This window comes from Opisthocomus hoazin, chromosome 2, assembly GCF_030867145.1.
Source record: "Opisthocomus hoazin isolate bOpiHoa1 chromosome 2, bOpiHoa1.hap1, whole genome shotgun sequence".
In the NCBI taxonomy this organism is placed as follows: domain Eukaryota; kingdom Metazoa; phylum Chordata; class Aves; order Opisthocomiformes; family Opisthocomidae; genus Opisthocomus; species Opisthocomus hoazin.
Genome location: NC_134415.1, coordinates 109,094,462 through 109,113,616, shown reverse-complemented (window position 1 = coordinate 109,113,616; position 19,155 = coordinate 109,094,462). Strand labels below are relative to the sequence as shown.

The following is a 19,155-nucleotide window of genomic DNA, read 5'->3' as shown; positions in this document are numbered from 1 at the left end:
CTCTAGTTTTCTTGCCCCTCATGGTGAATTCATCAACACTGGTGGAAAAGGGAGAGAAACCCCTTAAAACCTGGGGAGGGCAGTTTGAGCTTTACAGTGCTGTTGATCAAGGTGTTTAACCTCTCCGTTGAGCTGTCTGGGACCTTCGTCTCCTTACACCTCTAGCATTTCCTTCCTTCAGAGCATTCTAATAAGGTGCAAACCTGAACTTTTTATTTGAAGAGGAATCTGAATCTTAAATTATCAGACAGTTGTGCGGAGTTCAAGTTTCCGTAATGTTAATGGAAGCACTGCAGGCTTTGAATTTATAAGGAAAAGTCTTTCAAACCATCTGCCTTCTGTATTCCTAACTTGCCTGGGTGTTAGTTGTGTTTTAAGGCAGTGCTCTCAGATGGTGAAAAGGCAGGAGTGAAAGATGAGAAAAAGATGCTGGGGGAGGAATAAAAACAAGCAAGGTAGAAGGACTTTTATGACTGGGACTTCAAACATGCTGTTCAGATTTTCTTGGGGGAGTGTCTGCTGCCCTTCACTTTGACAGCAAGGAGCTCATTTCCCCCCCTGAAGCAGCAGTTGATTTCAGATTTGCATTAAACATACAATTTAGCTTCAACAAAGCAGGTGTTTTTTTTTGTTGTTGTTTTTTTTTAAATTACACTTATGAAAAATAACAGATAAGCAATATGAAGCGTTTTTCAAGAGCTCTGACTCAGGTTCTGGGTTTGGTAGGAGAGGGTTTGCAGGTTCTTTCTGCAATCTAAAGCTACTCTGCACTACCACAGTCAAACTGGAAGGGCGTATTTTCTTAACAACTTAGTCTAAAACAGTTAGAGGGGAAAAAAAATGGTGAATTCTTAAAGAGCAAGTTCCTTATCGGTTTGTTGACAGTGGAAGTAGTTGCATGTGCCTGTATGTGTATTTCTGCAATTTTTGTTTTAAATTGGGGGTGGATGGAGATTGTAGGTGTGGAAAGAGAACTTAACTTTTTTTTTTTTCCCTCCTTCATTCTGCAGGATACAGGACACCCCTGCACAGCCAGTGATCCAAACACCTGTCTCATGCCAGTATCTCCTCAGCATTTCATTGATCTCTTCCAATTTTGAGATGTTCAGTAGCTGTGCTCCTGTGTTTGTGGCCATTTTGTGAAGAATCAGGCAGGATATCTTATGCTTTTTGTGCAATATATTTACATGTCATGTTTTGCTGTAGTTTAAAAAAAGATATTGGGGAGATTATCAGACAGGTTTATTTGGGGTATTGTTTTTGTGCAGACAAGAGATGAGGAGGAGACACATTAAGAAAATTTCTTTGTCGGGAAATCTGCAGCAGACTTCTTTTCAAGTCCAAGAAAGACCATTTTAATCTCAACTTCAAACCCATTCTTTTGATGCCTTAATAAGTGGTTAAAGTTATGTGGGGGAGTTTTGAAAATTTTATGGCAGAGTTAAACTGCTCTTAGAGGGACCAAAGGAGGGTTTTTTTGTTAATCTGTCTTTCTTTAAGCCGCTGTTCTCAAAACGCCTCCGTATAATTTGCACTGTTTATAAGGAATAGGCCAATATCTTCCTGGACTCTTAATACATCAGTTACCAAGGTGGTAACAATCGTTGTGAGCTTGTGAATAAACTGTAGCTGTGGTTATATCTGTTGTTGAACCTATGAATGAAGGAAATCAACCAATCTTTATACATACAATTATGTAAAAATATTTATTTTTCTTAAGGACTTTATTAAACATATAACCTATCTTGGCACATCCTGCATAACTCGAGAGACAGGTCTGGGGCTACTGGAAAGTGATTTTTGTGATGATGGTTGCAGCCTTCATTTACACTGTTTGGTATGTCTACAAATGCAACTGCGTTAATTCATCTTCTAAGAAGAAGACATTACTGAAATTTAATGAGAATGGAGTTGCTTGTTTCTGGACTGGTACAGTGGCAGGACGTTATACTACCAGCTGAGGTTCTAACCTGAGAAGTCTTTACAAGCTGTGGGAAACGCTGAAAGTCAGGCTGAGCTGAAGCACCTTTTGCCTAGTTAATCAGATGATAAATTCCCCAGGAAGCTGTTTTCTTCTGTCTTGTAGGACAAAATTAATTGCTTGGCTTAGGCAGATAAAAGAAAAATTAGGGAAATTCTGGGTTTGTCAGTTAAATTTAACAAATAATATGTAATGTACAGAAAAAATAAATTATGTACTATATTCTGGACTTGTTCTGAATCTAGTTTTGTACAGTGTAATAAATCATGTTTTTATCTATTATTCCTGGAAGTCTCTTGTGCACAGAGATGAATCCAACTGAATTTTACAAGATCTTTCTATAACCTGTTCTTTGTAGTAATTGGTAATGAAATGAGAAACATACACACAGTCCAAGTGACATTGCTTTTCAGTAATTGATTATATTAGCAATTTTTTTAATAGGATAATGGCCCCGACTGTTAATAGGCTGCACAAGAAGAGGAGAAGATTTATTTCCTTAGGAGATAGTTTTATTCACTTTAACTTAAGTTTCAGTGATACACCAACCTTACCAATTGAATTTGCTGACGGGCAGATTTTTCAGTATAGGTTTTGTAGTTTTTTTTCTGTCTTGCCATTGCCAAAGCAGACACCTTACTGGAAATCATCAGGTCTGGAGCCAGTGACATCCGTCCTTATTCCTGTTCGTTCAGAATGTCGCTGCAAGCCTCACTTTCTCAGCTCAAGCACTGCTGTAGCTACTGGATTTGTTCAGGCACCAGCAGCTCTTCTTCAGCAATGATTTGCACGCCATTTATTTAACTAATGTGATGGTTGCAGACTTGTTTTCCTGTCTCTGTGGCCCTGTGTGAGCCAGGTAACCTTGACAGTGGTTGGCCATGGCTGGCATTCATTAACCACTCATGCAGGTGCGTTGTTACCCTTCATGAAACTTCCTGTCAATACCTACATGGATGCTACCTGCTTTCTTTGAGAGCTTTAAAGACAGGTCCTGAAGTTTGGTGTAATACATTTGGTGTAATACTGTCCTGAGCTCTTTGCCTGTCACGCTGACTGAAACGTCTCTGATCAGAGGAGCAGAAGGAGCCATCCCTCTGGCAGACAATGCAAGGCTCTTAAGGGACATGCCGTTATCTAGGAAGCTGTCCATTACTGAAGGTGCAAATAGTGTGAGAATAGGGGGATGGTATTAAGACTGCTGAGGGGGGACCTCCCCCAGCCTCTAAATTGAGGAGGGAGAGAGGTGACTTAAAGTGTCTTATAAGAAGTTAAAAAAAGGTTTGAAAAAATCAGTATCTGTAGTAAGTGATTTTCAGTATTCTTACAAATGTCAGGGGCCAGGAGTCAGGCTTAGTCTTCCTCTCTGTTTTACCACTTGCCATCTATCTTGCTCTTTCTTCTGTAGCAAAAAGCCTTTGACAGGCTGAAGGACAGTTGCTGAGACATTCTTCTGTGTAGGCCATTAAGGGCAAGGAGGCCCTCCTGCTGGTCTGAGGTGGCAGTAGCTAAGGTGACAGGATGCAGGACTCCATTTTGTAGTCCTTTACTCTAGAGGCTTCATTCTACAATCACACAACGGGTAATGGTGGAAGGGACTTCTGCAGGGACCTCCCTGCTCAGGCAGGGCTAGCTAGAGCTGCTTGTCCAGGGCTTTCTCCAGAACCTTCTCCAGATGGCTCTTGGGTATCTCCAATGAGGGAGATTCCACAGCCTCTCTGGACAACCCGTGCCAGTGCTCAGCCACCCTTGCAGTAACAGAAAGTGTTTCCTGATGTTTGGCTAGCACCTCCTGTGTTCCAGTTTGTGCCTATTGCCTCTGGTCCTTTTGGTGGTGCCCAGTGAGGAGAGCCTGGCTCCCTCCTCTTTGCGCCTTCCCTTCAGGTATTTATAGACACTGGTGAGATCCCCTGAGCCTTCTCTTCTCGAGGCTGGACAGTCCCAGCTCCCTCAGCCTTTCCTCACAGGAGAGGTGCTCCCATCCCTTCATTGTCCCCACGGCCCTGTGCTGGGCTCCCTCCAGCATGTCCATGTCTCTCTTGTACTGAGGAGCCCAGCACAGGACACAGGGCTCCAGGTGAGGCCTCACCAGCAGAAGGGAAGCATCACCCCCCTCCACCTGCTGGCAGCGCTCCTCCTGATGCAGCCCCGCATACCCTTGACCGTATCTGTGGCAAGTACATGTTGCTTGGCTTACCTTCAGCTTGGTGTCCACCAGGACCCCCAGGTCCAAAAGCCAGTAAAGGTGGCTTTTTAAACCTTTCTTCCAGGTTTAAAAAATAAAAGGGGTGGAGGAGGACAGAGGAGATATGCCCTGAGAAGCATTTCAATGTGGGGCTATTACAGTTTTTTTAAAATCTTAAAAGATGTTGAGTGCAGAGTCACACTGTCCTGAGCAGTTTCTTAACACTCAGAAAAACTGAGCTCTGGGAGTAGTTCCATAAGCTGGTTAAATATTTAGTGAATATATCTCTTAGACCAGGCAAGTAACGGGGCTTGATTAAAAGCGACTACATGGTGTAAAGTCAGTGGATGTATAAGCAGATGATAGCCTTCAATTGTGTCACCTAAAGAAGAAGCCAAGGCAGTGGTTTTGATGAATAGGGTTTGTGTTGTGTTTGTTTTTTTCAGTCTCTTCATGAGATGGAAAGGGGAGAGGATTTCACAGAATCATAGAATGGTTTGGGTTGAGAGGGACCTTAAAGATCACCTAGGTCCAACCCCCCTACCATGGGCAGGGACACCTTCCACCAGCCCAGGGCGCTCAGAGCTCCGTCCAACCTGGCCTTGAACACTGCCAGGGAGGGGGCAGCCACAGCTTCTCTGGGCAGCCTGTGCCAGTGCCTCACCACCCTTATGGTGAAGAATTTCTTCCTAATATCTAATCTAGATCTGCCCTCTTTTAGTTTTGAGCCATTCCCCCTTGTCCTATCACTACACATCAGCTTCAAGCTAGTGATCCTGTTAATAGTACCACACCTGTAGTAAAGAACATATTCTGACAACCTGACTTAATCTCATTGCCCTTTACACCAGCACTTACTCATGTAACCTGAAGTGGTGTAACCCACAAGCAGGGTTATGTCTTAACCCTCCCCTCCTCAGCCTCCTGCATGCTGGCTGTGCTACGCGAAGGCAGGCAGGTGCCCTCTCCTGAAGGGCCACGCAGGCATCAAAATGTGCACCGAATCCCTACGAGTTTCCTTTGCTCCACAGCTTTTGTCCCAAGACCTGGCTCTGTACGTACAGGTTGGGCAGTGATGGGAAGCCATGCTCTGACTGTGGCCCCCACCTGGTCCCTTTACGGTCTCGGGTGAGGTGGGTTTTACTGCATGCGGCTCCTGAAGAACAGCGCTGATTCCAAGGCAATCCGGGCATCCTCTGCTACAGGCCACACAGAGCTGGAAATGCCAGTTTTGAAAAATAGGCTCTTTCTTACACCTCCCCCCTCCAGCCACTAACTCCAAAACCTGTCTGTGAGAGACTCCAGATCACGGATTATGTTCTCGCCTGACAAGTTCTGCTCTCCTGTTTCTGGGCAGAGCCCCTCTGACTGCAAGGACAGCAGACCGGGAGCCGTTCAGAGAGCACAGGGAGCCGCGCTGCTGGGACGTCGGGCAGGACTGAGGTGCTCACCTGGAAAAAGCCGAGGAGCAGAACCATGCTCTCTTCCCTCCCCCTGCTCCCCGTCTCTGGGAAATGCAAGAACTCGCTTTTGGAGAAGGAAGCAGCAGAAATGTGAGGAAAAAACCCTAGCTCAAGCAGGGACATCGCCCCTAGGATGGAAGCACATGTGGCACTGTGCGGCTGGCGGGCAGCAGCACTGCAGGCGAGAGGAGAGGAGAGGGGGGACGGGAGAACAGTAGCTCCACATTCTGGATTTGCCTGGTGCGCAAATCAGCATATTTACAGCTCCGTCGCTGGCAAAGAACGAACTGTATTAGCTAAACAGTCTCGTGTTTGAGCGTATTTCTGAGCCAACAATAAGCATGAAAGTAATTCATACACTTGTAGGGAAAGGAGGCAATGAGTAAGATGAAAAATTTATTAATTTCACATTTATGCTATTGCTCTTAACCTCTAATATATGTCTATGTACATATAGAAGGTGAGACAGAGTGCACATATTTATTAAGCGTCATTGCTTGAAGTCAGATGATTGCACCAGAAGTTGATTTAATCAAAAACCTTCAAACTTCACAAGCTCGGTCACAGGTACTTCAGCATCTGACACTCAGAAGTCCCATAACCCAAATTTAACAAACCAGGTACTTCATCGCTTCCTCCAGAAGACAGGTGGAAAGCGCAGTGCCTAAGAAGTCCCTCTGCAGTGGCTAGAGAGGACCAGGACACTCAGAAGTGGCCTCAGGTGCTTAACTTTTCCCCAGAGAGGGTGAGACTTACCTCCAGCAAAGCCAAGCATATGACTCTTCTTCTGGGAGCTTGTCACCTGCACTCTTACTTTGAAAAGCCGAGGAGAGTTCCATGAGAGGTCCCATTTCACCCCAAATCTTCACAGTTAAAACATTGATTTTTGGAGACTCCCTGTCCCAAAAGCTACATGTGAGAGTGCGTTGTGTCCCATTCACCCTCCTCTCCCCTGGCCAGGGCAGGCATCGATGCAGCTGCCGAGTCAGCCAGTCAGTTCAAGTTGCTGATCCAACCAAAATCAGAAATGAGTATTTCTGGGGAACCATTCCTCCTCCGTCTTTTCAGCTGACCCCGCTCCACTCCCATACAATTAATTGTCTCTAGCCCTCAGTCCGTGCCTGCTCACGGGGCTAGGCGTTCGGGTGCTCGCCTAAGCAAGGGAAAGGGCCGAAGCCCGAGGCCAGCTGCGGCGGCAGCTGCCGAGCTGCGTGGCATCGTACGGCCACGCGTGCGCACCCCAGCACGTGTCGCTAGGAGAGGGGACCACAGTGCAGCCGCCCGTTCTCCCAGTAAGCGGTGCAGATGAAGGGAGGTTTGTCCCTTCCCTGTGCTGGGCGTCAGAGTAAGGCTGGACCCTTCCTATCCAATTAGGGTTGCCAATTCAATACAAAGATACCAGCATCAAATAAAGCAAACAATATCCACTGTTTGGATATAGTTTTTAAATTACGGTTGGGAATATTGAAGTATTAGCTAATTACGCCTCCTCCTTTGCGCCCTTTCTGTGCTTTCAGCTGCGAGGCTCAGGTCCGACCTCTTAAAAGACACTGGAACATCATTCCCAGCTCACAGTGTCTGTACCCAAGGACGTGGCAGGGAAGTGGATTCAGAACGTGGCAGAGGTGGAAGTGCCACCAGAGCTGGGTTTCTGTTCTTCCGATTCGCAGGGGCTGTTCTCTGTGCAACATGCAGACCTGGCCCACTGCCCTTCGGACATGCTGGCAACGCTCGTTTCCCGCAGGTTTCTGTGTACATTCTTCTACAGTTACGAACAAAACACGTTCGGCTTTGTATCTGTTGCACTTTCTGGGCGGTTAGTCGTTGCGCCTTCAGCCAAAAGCCTTCCCAACGATTTTCAAGGCATACGCAAACAGCTGCCGCTTAATTCTAAATTTACTTCTTTAATTTTTATATGCTCTTCCCATTTGAATGCTCTGTTTTCCCATAGCATACATAACAAAATAATAATGGGAGAATAATTCATTTGCGAAGGTCCGTTGTCATTCCCACGCAACGCTTAGATCAGGGAACAAAGTTCCGCGTGCTTGGGGCACCTCTCCCCCGTGTTCCGGTCCCCGAGACGCCCTCAGACACAGCGGTCATTCTCAAGACTTCTTCCTACAGGAGACTTATGAAGCTGTGTAAACCTCTAGTCCCCTTCTTAACTCCACGGCAGCCCTTCAGAGCTTGGCTGATTTGTAGCAGCAACGCTTCGGCCATCTTTCTGGAAGTCACCAAATCCGGTGGCGGTGGGTCCCAGCCTCCGGTTCCGCTGCTCCTCCTCGGTGGCTGTGTGGCCCGATCCCCTGCCTCCAGCCGCGACCCCTCCTCGCTCCCACGCTGCAGCTCGGCCGTGGTTAAGCAGTTGCTGGGCGCCGTGAGACCGTCGCCAGCCAGCGTGGTGCTGCTCCCCCCGCCTCGCTAGCCACCCAACGCCGAACGCAGCAGCTCCAGCACGCCAGGTGGAGAGCAGCCCAGCTGCCGAGCCTCTGCCCCCACGGAGGCTGTGCCAGGCCTCCAGCCCACCGCAGGGATGTCGCAGCCGCCGGAAGGGACGCTGGGTCAACCTCAGGTGCTTCGGCCAGGGAGGCTCGCGCACGCGTTCCAGGGGTCGGCGAGGACCCTTTGCGCGGCTCCCAGCTGCGCCGAACGGTGTGGCCGCGGGCAGGAGGGGGAAGCCAGGCAGGGAGCACTCGGGCTACAGCCTCACTCCTCTTACAACGGGCAAGTTCCAAACAATGCTTCATGAATTACCAGATTCACAGGCCTAGAGGCAATAAAACAAAAAAACTACAAAAAAAACCCAGCCTCTAGCACGTAATTCATCCACTGAGAGGGGAAAAAAATATCCTGACTCTAATGGAGGATCATCAGAATCATCTGAGACACCAAAAAGCAGAAGTCAAATACTGAGAACAAGCCTCACCAATAGCATGAAAGGCTGTGACAACAGAAAGCTGAGTTAACGAGAGATGAATTGTTAGGCAAGTTCACTTGGCCAGTAATAAAAATAAAACCAAAATAAATCAGAAAACAGCCCACGCTTACTGAAGAGAAATTCAAAGTGAGTTTAAGAGCTGAGAATTAAAACAAGAGAAAGAAAATTCGGCCTGTGTCTTTCTCGGATGTGACCTAAACTTGCTCATCCTCCGAGAGGAAAATGGGAACCAGAAGCACAAAAGGAAAGCCTGTTCATGTGATCAATGCGTGGGTGTGAGGGGAACGTAAGGACAGCAAAATGTCTGGAGATGAAGAAAGCAGGCTGTGGGTAGCACCCTGAAACCAGGGACCTCAGGGAAGAGAGGGAAGGATGGAAGAAGCTCTTTGAGTTCTCAGAGAACCTGGTAAGAGAGCAGCGAAGGGGAGGAGGCTGACGCAGCAGGGTACTGGGTGGAGCTGGTCAGTTCAACTCAGACTTCACTAGTTTCACCCTGCCACCACCGAAGTCCTTGCTGCAAGCTGACCCTATGCCGCCTTCTGAGCCTATGTTTAAAGGTTCTACTTCCTGCACTCACCTTCTACATTTTTTATCGATTAATTTATAGGCATAATAGTATGGAATAGATATGGAGAAGTGCTTGCCATGAGTTACGCGACACCAGACTTCAAGGCATCCAAACCCTACATTTTGTACCTGTGCACAGGGAATGATATTCTTTCCAATTGCTCACCACAGCCAAAAAAATCCCGTTCTTGAGTGGGACACCCGAGAAAAACCACCAGGAAAAAGGACTAGCCATGAGTTAGCTCCGATTCTCTAACACAAAACCCCTGGCCTAATAATAAATACTAATACTAACCCCCCTAGGAACATTCTCAGATGTTCTGGACTTCTCTTTACGCTGTGCTTCATTCCCCGATGCCAGAACGTCTGCTCCTCCACTTGTTGTGAAAACCTTCCCCCTGTCCCCAGCGCAGGCAGTTCTCACCACAGGGGCAGGAGCTCGGATCCTCCACCACAGCCTCAGCTGCCAACAGGCCATCCACCCTGGCCGCAGTGGTCTGGTTCACACGCACCTGCTCTCTTGACAGCCACGCTACGCAGGCAGCCCAACGCGCTCCAGGAGACGTGCGAGTTGACAAACACAAAGGAGCAAGTATGTATTTCATTAAGTCTCTGATTTTCAACCTAACCCTATATCTGCAGCATTACTGGATCCGTAGCGCGACTTCTGGGAATCTGGTGCTCCATCCCATCAAACAATAGTTTACTTCCTAATGGGAAGTGATGCTTGGCTTGTTTTCCTTTGTTTGTCCCGTCGGACGTTGGTTGCCAAGTTTCTGTCCAAATGCTCACAAGATAAACTGTTCACAGGCACCAAAGCGAAGGCCAGCCTGCCTAAAGGTGGGTGTCTGTCACCAGAGAAACAGCAAAGATCAGATCTTTAGGTAACATGAAAGGTCGTCTTTGCATGCATGACCAAAAAAAGACACCAACAGGGGATGAGTACAAAAATAAACCAAAGCAAGGAATAATTAATATTAATTATCTTGCACATACGAAAGCTTCAGCAACAAAAAAAATGGATAACATACCAAGTACAGTGCTTGGACTCTGGATAGCGGCGCCTCCCCTCCCTCCTCCAGCAGGAACAGAAGCACCACGGTCCCTTCTCTGTCTCTCCAAGACCAGAAGCGTTTAGCAGTGTGAGTGTGTGGAGAACCCCAAGGCTCCTGGACAAACACAGTGTTCAAGTAAACGGCATTTGGGGCTTTCAAGGAAAGAGGTGCAAGGCCAGAAGACATTCCCAGCTGGAAGGAATGGGTCTGTACCACATCTGAGCCGTTTTACTGTACAGCTTCAAATAAATAAACCAGCCAATCCTCTGAAAAATGACTTAAACTCAGCTGTTCAGTTACTCTTCTCAGTACAAGGGGATAGAGCAAGTAACAGAAAGCAAAATATCATGATTATTTCCAGAGCGGACAGGTGAGTCTTACACAGTACAGCTCTGCGTTTTTCCCGGCAGAGAGTAACGCTTTTTCTTTTCCAATAGCAAAGTCACAGTTCAAAGCGTGTTGTTAAGCTTTCACTAGTGTTATTTGGGTCTCAAAAGCATAAAAATTTTAGTGCCAGCCAAGCTTTTACCAGATTATTATGGACTTGAAAAGAGTTTAGTTGCTCTCTTGCATCTTTTAGTAAACCCTTGACACAGAATAGGAAAATTTTCTTCCCAAACAGAGCAGGTGTTTCTTTATTCAGCAACCAGAGTTGGTAAGTATCATATGAAAACCCATCTTTTCCTTACACTTTGTTTACTATTACATACTTCATATAGTATTCTGTTATTTATGTCCCTATTTTCTGATTGTTTTCACGCTCTTTGCTACTTTGTAACTATAGAAGAAGCAATTTTTTCTGCTATTATGGTGGTTGCACTTAGAATAAATGCAACTCTCTCCTTTCACTTTCTAAACCAGATTCTTTGTCTGTCTCTCCGATTCCCTGTTCCGTAGGGTACACAGCGGCCACGCTGCAACCAGTTTTTGAGAGACAGAGGAACACCTAATGATACATCTAATGATACACACCTTGGCAAACTACCACCAGTCACTAAAACTTTTAGGGTTCCATTTCCCAGACACATCAGAAACCAACTAGCAGGCACTCAGGAAAAAAAAAAAAAATCAGTAAGAACAGTTTAGAATTTAAAAATTTGTAAGAACAGGCACTCAGGAGACAGCTAAATAGGAGGCGTATTCATGTTCTTTGCAGACTGCACAGAGACAGGACCTACAGCTCTGTCACTTGACATTCATATACATTAAGAAGCATTTCAAAAAGTTTTGGAAATGGAGATGGATGCCAGGCCAAATCCAGCTGGGCTGGGGGAACAGCTGTGCTCCAGATGTGGCAGGGTCCCTGCCCAGCCAGGGTCGGGAAACGCAGGTCCCTCCACTCCCTGCCACCTGCCCAGGCGTGCGCTGGGTCTGGTCAGAGGCAGCCTGGTACAGGTTTCCTCCACCTCAGAACGTGGCTTGTACGAATAAAACTGTCTGTTTCAGTGAGTTCGCGCGCTCCGACAGGGAACATTTCGCCTACGCGCTGCCGGCTGCAAGTCTATCCGGCCACCACCAAAGCCAGCAGAGCAGAGCAGAAGAACGAGAAGGTGACAGGACGCTTCCTTCGGCCGCCGACCTGCTGCTGACAGCGGCTGCACCCCTCTGTTGTCACGGCCCAGGGCGTGCAGCGCTCGCCTCCTTACGGGGCCCACGGATGCAAAAGCATTCCAGGTCCTCCAGTTCACAGGGAGCTAGCAAGATCTTCAGGGAGAGAACGCTGCTCTGCCCAAGCTTTCACAACAGCCAATAAATTTAAAAAAAACCCCAACACGTTTAAACCAATAAATACCAGTAAAACAAAATATTTGCAGTTTGTCAAAACCAATGAATTCTTCCCGCTGTGAAAGCAACGGGTGATGCTTTAAATCTAGGACACTGCAGCTTCCGATTGACTGAGTTTGGACAAACATAGCTGTTACCTCCTTGGCCGTATTCAACACTGATGCAAGTAGCATCCACACAGATGGAAACCAACTCACACCAGAAATTAAATGGGACAACAACAACAAAAAAATCAAAGAATAATGCATTTCCGTTCAAACTAAATCTTTATTCATATGGAAAATACTACTTTTCTTTTTGCAAATGATGCTAATAAATAAAAATACTCAGAAAGAACTTTGCTCAGAGTTAAGTGACTAGTTACAGCCACGTGAAGCTTTTAATTCCCGTTAAAACCACGCCAACAGTCATGCAGATTGGCTACGAGAAAGCAATATAAACTATATTTTATTTTGTGCAATCTTATCATACAATCTTAATGCTACCTTCTTCTAAACCATTTCACATAGATTGAAATGCAGTTTCGAAACAAATATTAAGGGACATACTCTACACTTATTCCACATGTGGAGCTGTGTATAGCTTAAGCCCATGAATGTATAATGTAGTTAAGCATCTAAAGAAGGTAAAAGAAAAGAGGACCTCATTCTGAAAATTCAGACAAGTTTATAAACATAAGAGAAGAAAAGCTCACACCAGTGAGCTCTCAAAAGACACATACATTATTAAAGCATAACATTAAATTATATTAAATTTAACAGCGTTCGTCCTTAGAACAGTTATTTCTGAGGAAACATCACTTAAAAAGCACACCAAAACTTTCACCACCAGGAGTTAAACTCTAAGTTTACATACCTCCAGTTCCCGCTTGGATGCAATTTTGTTTTATAATAGGCTTCAGCTTTGAGAGCATATTCTTTATCATACATTTAAAAACAAACTGAAAAATGTTGCGGTTAAGCTGTGCATCAGACACATCACCAAGGTGAGAAACAGGCACTTGACAGTATAATGTGCAAGGCAAAACCTTTACTGGTCACAGTATAAACAGTTTCTTCAGGAGGGAAACTAAAAGTTCTCAGCCCATCTCTGAGAGCAAAATACCGAGGGCTGCTGGCAGATCTTTGTCCATTCTTTTAGGTCAGCCCCACAACCAAACTAAATACTAGCTCATGCCTTAGAGGGTATTCCATAAACTATAAAATGCAGCATACTTTACCCAAGAATACTAATTCTTTCCCGTAATGAACCTCAGCACACGTACTTGCCAAAGGCAAATACAGAGTTTACTCAGACTAAATGATGCGATATAAATGCTAACCCTTTCTCCTCTATTAGTATTTTTCAAAATCTATAATGCCAATTTTACAGCTACATTTGCCAGTTACGAGATCCCTGTTTGTAGCACAAAACATTGCTGTTCTTGCATATCAACTTACAAGCAATGTCTTTCAACATCCTATTAATACCGGGGAAAAATCCAAAACCAAACCCATTTTGCTACAGTTTCCCTCCAGGCACATCTCAACAGGAATCTCCAAAAAATAGCTATGCAGGAACTGTAAGCCAGAAAACTACACATGAATTGGAAGAGAGAGGAGAAAGAGAGAGCTAAGAAAGGAGTCATGTGGCAGTAACAGGAACAAGGTACAAGCCTTGAAGAAAATTGCATGCATCCCTTCTCACCAGCATAAGCTTCTTGCAAAAATATGCTTACAAGATCTCCATTATATAAAGGTATATGCTTTCTTGTAAAAATGCTGATTTTCTCTGAAACGCTAACTTGATCTTCCGACTGTACTGGCCATATTGCTAGGCAGTCACCACGTTTGCAGTCCGGTTCCACCAGTCTTAACAATCAGGAGGGAAAAGGCCTACTGTTCATTCCTTATGAAACTTTTGGTTTGATTTTCTTCCATGAACGTTAAAGTAGTATTTATGTAGGTCATATAAACAAAATGGAAACCAACTTTGGATCTGACATCAGCCGCACTGCTAATGAGAGACAATATGCTAAAAAGAGGCACTTTTAGTATTCTTATGTACATTTCAAATCTCAAGTTTAACACTTCACCTTCTTTTACCAAAAAATTAAAATATCAGTAGCTAATAAGACAGAGCTCTATAACAAAAATGCTTCAGAAGTTGTATGCATGCACATACTTGCAATGGCTCAGTTACTCAGTTACCCTGAGTATGAATGCCAGAGTATAAGTCAATCACTGCTTAGGGGGCAGGGGGGGAAGGAACAACGCGGTACGAAACAAAAAAGTTGTCTGCACAACAAGGATCAGCTATTGTAAAAATGAAAACATTCGTCCTTCCGTAAGAAGCAACTTATCCCTAGATTCAGGACTACAGACACTGAATCTTGAGATCTTCTTCTACTCTATACTCACTGCTGCTTTCCAAATTTTCAGTCGGTTTTGGTTTTGGTGTAACATGCATCTTAAAAACCGAGAAGCTTAGCTTTGTCAAACAACATTTACTATTAAAAAAACCCCACCCCTCTGGAAGACCCATTTGACCTGACTTTTGGTGAAGATCCTGTGATGGAAGGAATTACATTAGAATAGTATTTTCCCATTTCATACGCAGCATAGCACGTCGTGACAGCTGAGCATCTTGTGTGCACAAGCTGAAGCATATGCTGAGGCTGAAGATTTGGAAAACAGTCCACCAAGTATAAGCTCTCTCCCTGCAAGCGACAGATCAGTATTCTCAGCTAAGCAGGGGCAGCGTCAAAACTAAAATTTTGAGTGGCCCTCAAATACCAGAAAAAAACCCAGGACCTCAAGCTAGTGGAAGTTCCTACATAAGGCAGTCAAATTTACAGCCAGTGTATACATTCACTAAGGAATTACAATTTTTTGGTAAAACCAACAATCCAACATACTGCAGAGTCTGAATGTGAAATATAGGCACAAAATAGATTCTCTACGTTTTTTCAGTGTGGAAAACATAGCTATTTAACAATGTAATAAGAAAATTTACTATCAGGTGAGCAAAAATCTGTAACAATCTGAATCAAACAAAGTACTGTATAAAGGTGCAATATTGAGCAGATTCGATTTTGGTTTAAACATACGAGTAAATCATGGAACCTTTCTCTTCTTCTCTAGAAAGTATTTCACATTACCGGTATCATTCTAGTTCTTCCCAGTTGTCAGTAAGGTTACCTTTGCTTTGACGTCTAATACTAACCAGCTTTCCAGCTGATTTGATACTCCACCTGGAACTGTTTCCTGAGCTGGCCAGGTTTGTGTACTTTGTGGAGCCTTTGGTTTCATCCTCCCAGCCTGACCAGGCTGTATAGTCACTTAAAGCAGCTGCTGCATCGCTTGGAGAGTCAGCAGCAGCGATCTGCGGTGGTTCCCATCCCTCAATTTCATCTGGTTTCCTAGACTGGACATTCTGCTTTATCACCAAACTGTCCCAAAAACCTGGCTTCTTTTCAGACTTCATCTCTTCCTTTAGCTTTAGGTTTGTTCTAGAAAAGAACAACAACGAGGCGATTAATTTCTTCGTTCAACAATGCATGGAATAGCTATTAATAAACATTCAATTAATTTATTGTGGTTTATAGTAAGAAATGCTAGTTAGTCATCAGCCGATGAGAGCACATCCGTTCCCATTGGCTTCAGGAGACCACCCCCGTACACGTGTCAGCCGAACCACGCAGAACCCTGCAGTGACCAGTCAGGAGCAGACCAAGTGTGGCCGTTTCCCACTAGAAAAGAACTTGCAATTTAGGACTTCAAGCCCCAAAAAACCAAAACACAAACTCAGAGCTAGGACAGTAGCAGGAAGATGAACATGGTTTGTCTACCACCAGCTTTAACAATCACTCACTATGTTCCTTGGTTTCCTATGCCTGTTACCACCTTGCCAGTTAAACCTGATACCCTAAAATACTTGATGTGCACAGCATCAGAACTTTAAAGATACCAGCATTTTTTTCATAAAGATCTGCACAATATTTTGAAAACAGCTGGTTTGTATTTCTGGTTAAGAACTTCCAGAATTCTCCTCCCAAAACCAAGAAAAAACCTTCGCTGTATCTTCTCTCTCAGAGACATTTCAAAGGTTACTCATATTATTACACTTCTTATCCCACTAAGAATATTCAATCTGAATTATTTCATCTTTGCAGTGTGGAGCATTTAAAACACAGAACATCAAATATTTATGCATAAATTTATATGCAGGGTTACGTATGTGATCAAATAACGGATCACAAGGAAAAGCTGAATACCAGTGGTGAAACACACAACATTCAGGGTTCAATGAGCTGAACAGCAAATTGAAAACTTTATCTGCCAGTAGCATACAAACCCCTTAGCCACAAATAAAGCCACCACTGAAATTTTTTTTTGTATTTCTATTAAAAGGGCTTTATTCCATTAATGAAAGCTTGACACTGTCATATTTAAATAGAAGCAACTGAACTAACACCTTTAAAATGACTTTTCCTTTACTGAATTTTGAATACGAGGAGATTTTTCAGAATTTTCATCTCACTAAAGCCAGTCACAGACTCTGGACACTTTTCTCATGTTTTGTGAGTAGTGCACTTGAAAAGTTGCATTTTTCTTTAAAAGTAAAGTAAAATTCATGGTATACAGTTATGGGAAAATACTCCCAAACTTAAAATACAGTCAGTTTTCATAGTAATGCTAAAACAGCTTTCCACATTTGTGGTAACTCAGTTTTCATACTCTGCTCTCTTCACTGGGTTACTTGATTCTTATATTCAGCATCAGTTGCAAAGGATCCTTGAAGCAACCCAATATCTTAATAGCACCCATAAAATTGTACAGGGACAGGAACTGGGAACTTTAGGGAAGTTTTATTGAACAGGCCTAAATGGAAATATATGTATTCATACCCTAATTTTTATTAAAAATATATATATATTTACACACACCCCTACACACACATATATACACTTGCATACTGAAATACATCTCTCAAAGTAAACTGGAAAGAAAACCTCCTACAGCAAGTGTTACCAAACCAAATATTTGGCTGGAACAGCTACACTGATAGGTGGCACATTTTTTCCTGTTTGTAGCCAAGGTGGTTAGGTACCACATGTCGTTAAAAGCTATATATATATAACAGTGAAACGGTCTGTACTGGGGAAAGCTCTTCTCTGTTCAGGGAACAGCTCTGACCATACTGGCAACAGAACCGTTCCAAGTAAACACCTCAGCTCTGACAGGGAAGATTTGCACATCCTGGTATAACTACTCCACTTAACCTTTTTTGGTGTAGACAAGACTTCAAAAGAGAAAGTAAAGCATGTAAAAAAAGGAATTTGTAAACTCAACCATAATTAATCCTTAAAAGTAAAGGGGGAGGGTGGGAATGACTCTTTTACTGAGAAACTTTTGCTCCTTTTCTACAGCAAAACATTATTATGCAGCTAAATTCCCTTTTCTTCCTGACAGACCTGAACAGGTTATCAACAACATCCATCCTTTCCTAATGCAGCATGCCTTATCCATTGTAAGCTTAACATACACATAAACCTTCCTCTGTGATTTAACTTCCAGGAGCTGAACACTACCGCTTCTCACTGTCTACCTTCACTGCTATTTCCTGTTCCAGTTTGTGTATTTTAACAGCAGACAGACCAACTGGTTTTACTCACCCTTTGGATTTTGGAGACTTGCACCCTGCTAGCAACTGCTGTTCATCATCTTTGTTGAACATAGACGTCACTTCCTTCCAACCCCGGAAACTGGCACCTTGAACCTACACAGAGAAGCAAACATCCTCATCAACGCAAATGACAGGCTTGCACGCACGGAGCGCGGCTGCCAGGGCCGGCCCCGGGGGGCTGACAGGCAGCCACAGCCCTGCCTGCCGTGTGGATGGCCACCCTGCGAAGCAGAGCAGGCTGGGTGACTGCAGCAAGTGGGAGCTGCTCTGCTCCGAGCAGCTCTTTCCCACTGAGCAAAGAGTACGAAACCTTGCCGGCTGCCAGAGGCTGGCAGGCGATGTCAGTGAGCACAGCTGGGCTCCTGGGCGCTCGGCCGGCTCCGTCCCAGCGTACCACAGCACAGGGGGGATCTGGGCCGCTTAGGAATCTGTCTAAGGGGCTTCGGTAGGCAGAAATGAAACGGTCGCTGCTAGAAGGGGCCGCAACAGACAGGGCAGCCAGCTGAACTGTGAAACTCTTGAGACATTACCTGCTGTGCACTCATTGTTCCTGTGTTTAACTCACCAAAGCTACTGCTTGTGGCCCCACAAGCAAGAAGGGTAAGAGCGTTGGCTCACCGGTGAAATGTAACATAGAGTCACTGAATTACTAAGATTGGAAAAGACCCCTGAGATCAAGTCCAACCGTCAACCCAACACCACCATGCCTGCTAAACCGTATCCCGAAGTGCCACATCTACACGTTTTTTTAACACCTCCAAGGACAGTGACTCCACCACTTCCCTGGGCAGCCTGTGGCACCGGTGCACGACAGTGTGGTCAGTAAATTTACAGCGAGCATTAAACATGTAGCATAAATTATTTTTTCAACATTATTAAAGGTTTGATTCCCCCAAAAGCTCCCCCAAAGTGAAAAAAATAGGTATTGGTTATTTTTATTTAGACAGCAAGCTTAGGGACTCTAACGGAAATGCACGCATGCGTGCTGAGCACAGAATATCAAAGTTGCTGTTCCCTCTCGCAGGGTCTAGTAAGAATGGCAGAGTGACAGTCTATCAGTGTTACTTGATTACATTAAAAAATATAACAGTACATTACGAAGTATAATAAACAATCAAAGCAAAATTGTAGCTGTCAACACGAGCAAAGGCTAATTCATTACCTTTTACTATGCTTCATCCTTATTGCAGAACTCATCGGTGCAAATTAGTATCAATTTTACATATAGGTTCTAACTGATTACAGTTTATAACTGCTACATCCGGGCCTTAAAACACGTAAAACATCACCTACGACTTGAGCACAAACACCAGATAGGAAAATACTGGTACGGCCAGCTCCTCACCTTTCAGAGACCGACTGCCTCTACCATTTACCGGGGTAAAACAGCTCCCTTGCTACCGTACGCTGGTCACGGAGTATTTCCATCTTGTGCCCTCCTGTTTCATTATGTCCTACACCTTCACTTCTCACCCGCCGTCCCTACTCAGATGTGAACCGCCTCAGCTACT

The 19,155-nt window shown here is 44.6% G+C and overlaps 2 protein-coding genes across 5 annotated transcripts in view; one reads left to right on the top strand and one right to left on the bottom strand.

Moving 5' to 3' along the window:
• The window catches only part of FBXO25 (F-box protein 25), a 38,574-nt gene extending 36,311 nt beyond the window's left edge, over positions 1-2,263 (top strand). For all 3 annotated transcript variants that reach the window (XM_075414755.1, XM_075414753.1, XM_075414754.1), the window contains one exon: positions 1,011-2,263. In XM_075414755.1, the coding sequence (XP_075270870.1) occupies positions 1,011-1,100 (90 nt within the window). In that variant the 3' untranslated portion in view covers positions 1,101-2,263. The remainder of the gene's footprint in view (positions 1-1,010) is intronic.
• A 9,961-nt stretch (positions 2,264-12,224) lies between these two features.
• Positions 12,225-19,155, bottom strand: part of TDRP (testis development related protein) — a 28,355-nt gene continuing 21,424 nt past the window's right edge. For both annotated transcript variants that reach the window (XM_075414751.1, XM_075414752.1), the window contains 2 exons: positions 17,634-17,737; positions 12,225-15,467 (listed from right to left, as the gene is read on the bottom strand). In XM_075414751.1, coding sequence (XP_075270866.1) covers positions 15,122-15,467; positions 17,634-17,737 — 450 coding nt within the window. In that variant the 3' untranslated portion in view covers positions 12,225-15,121. The remainder of the gene's footprint in view (positions 15,468-17,633; positions 17,738-19,155) is intronic.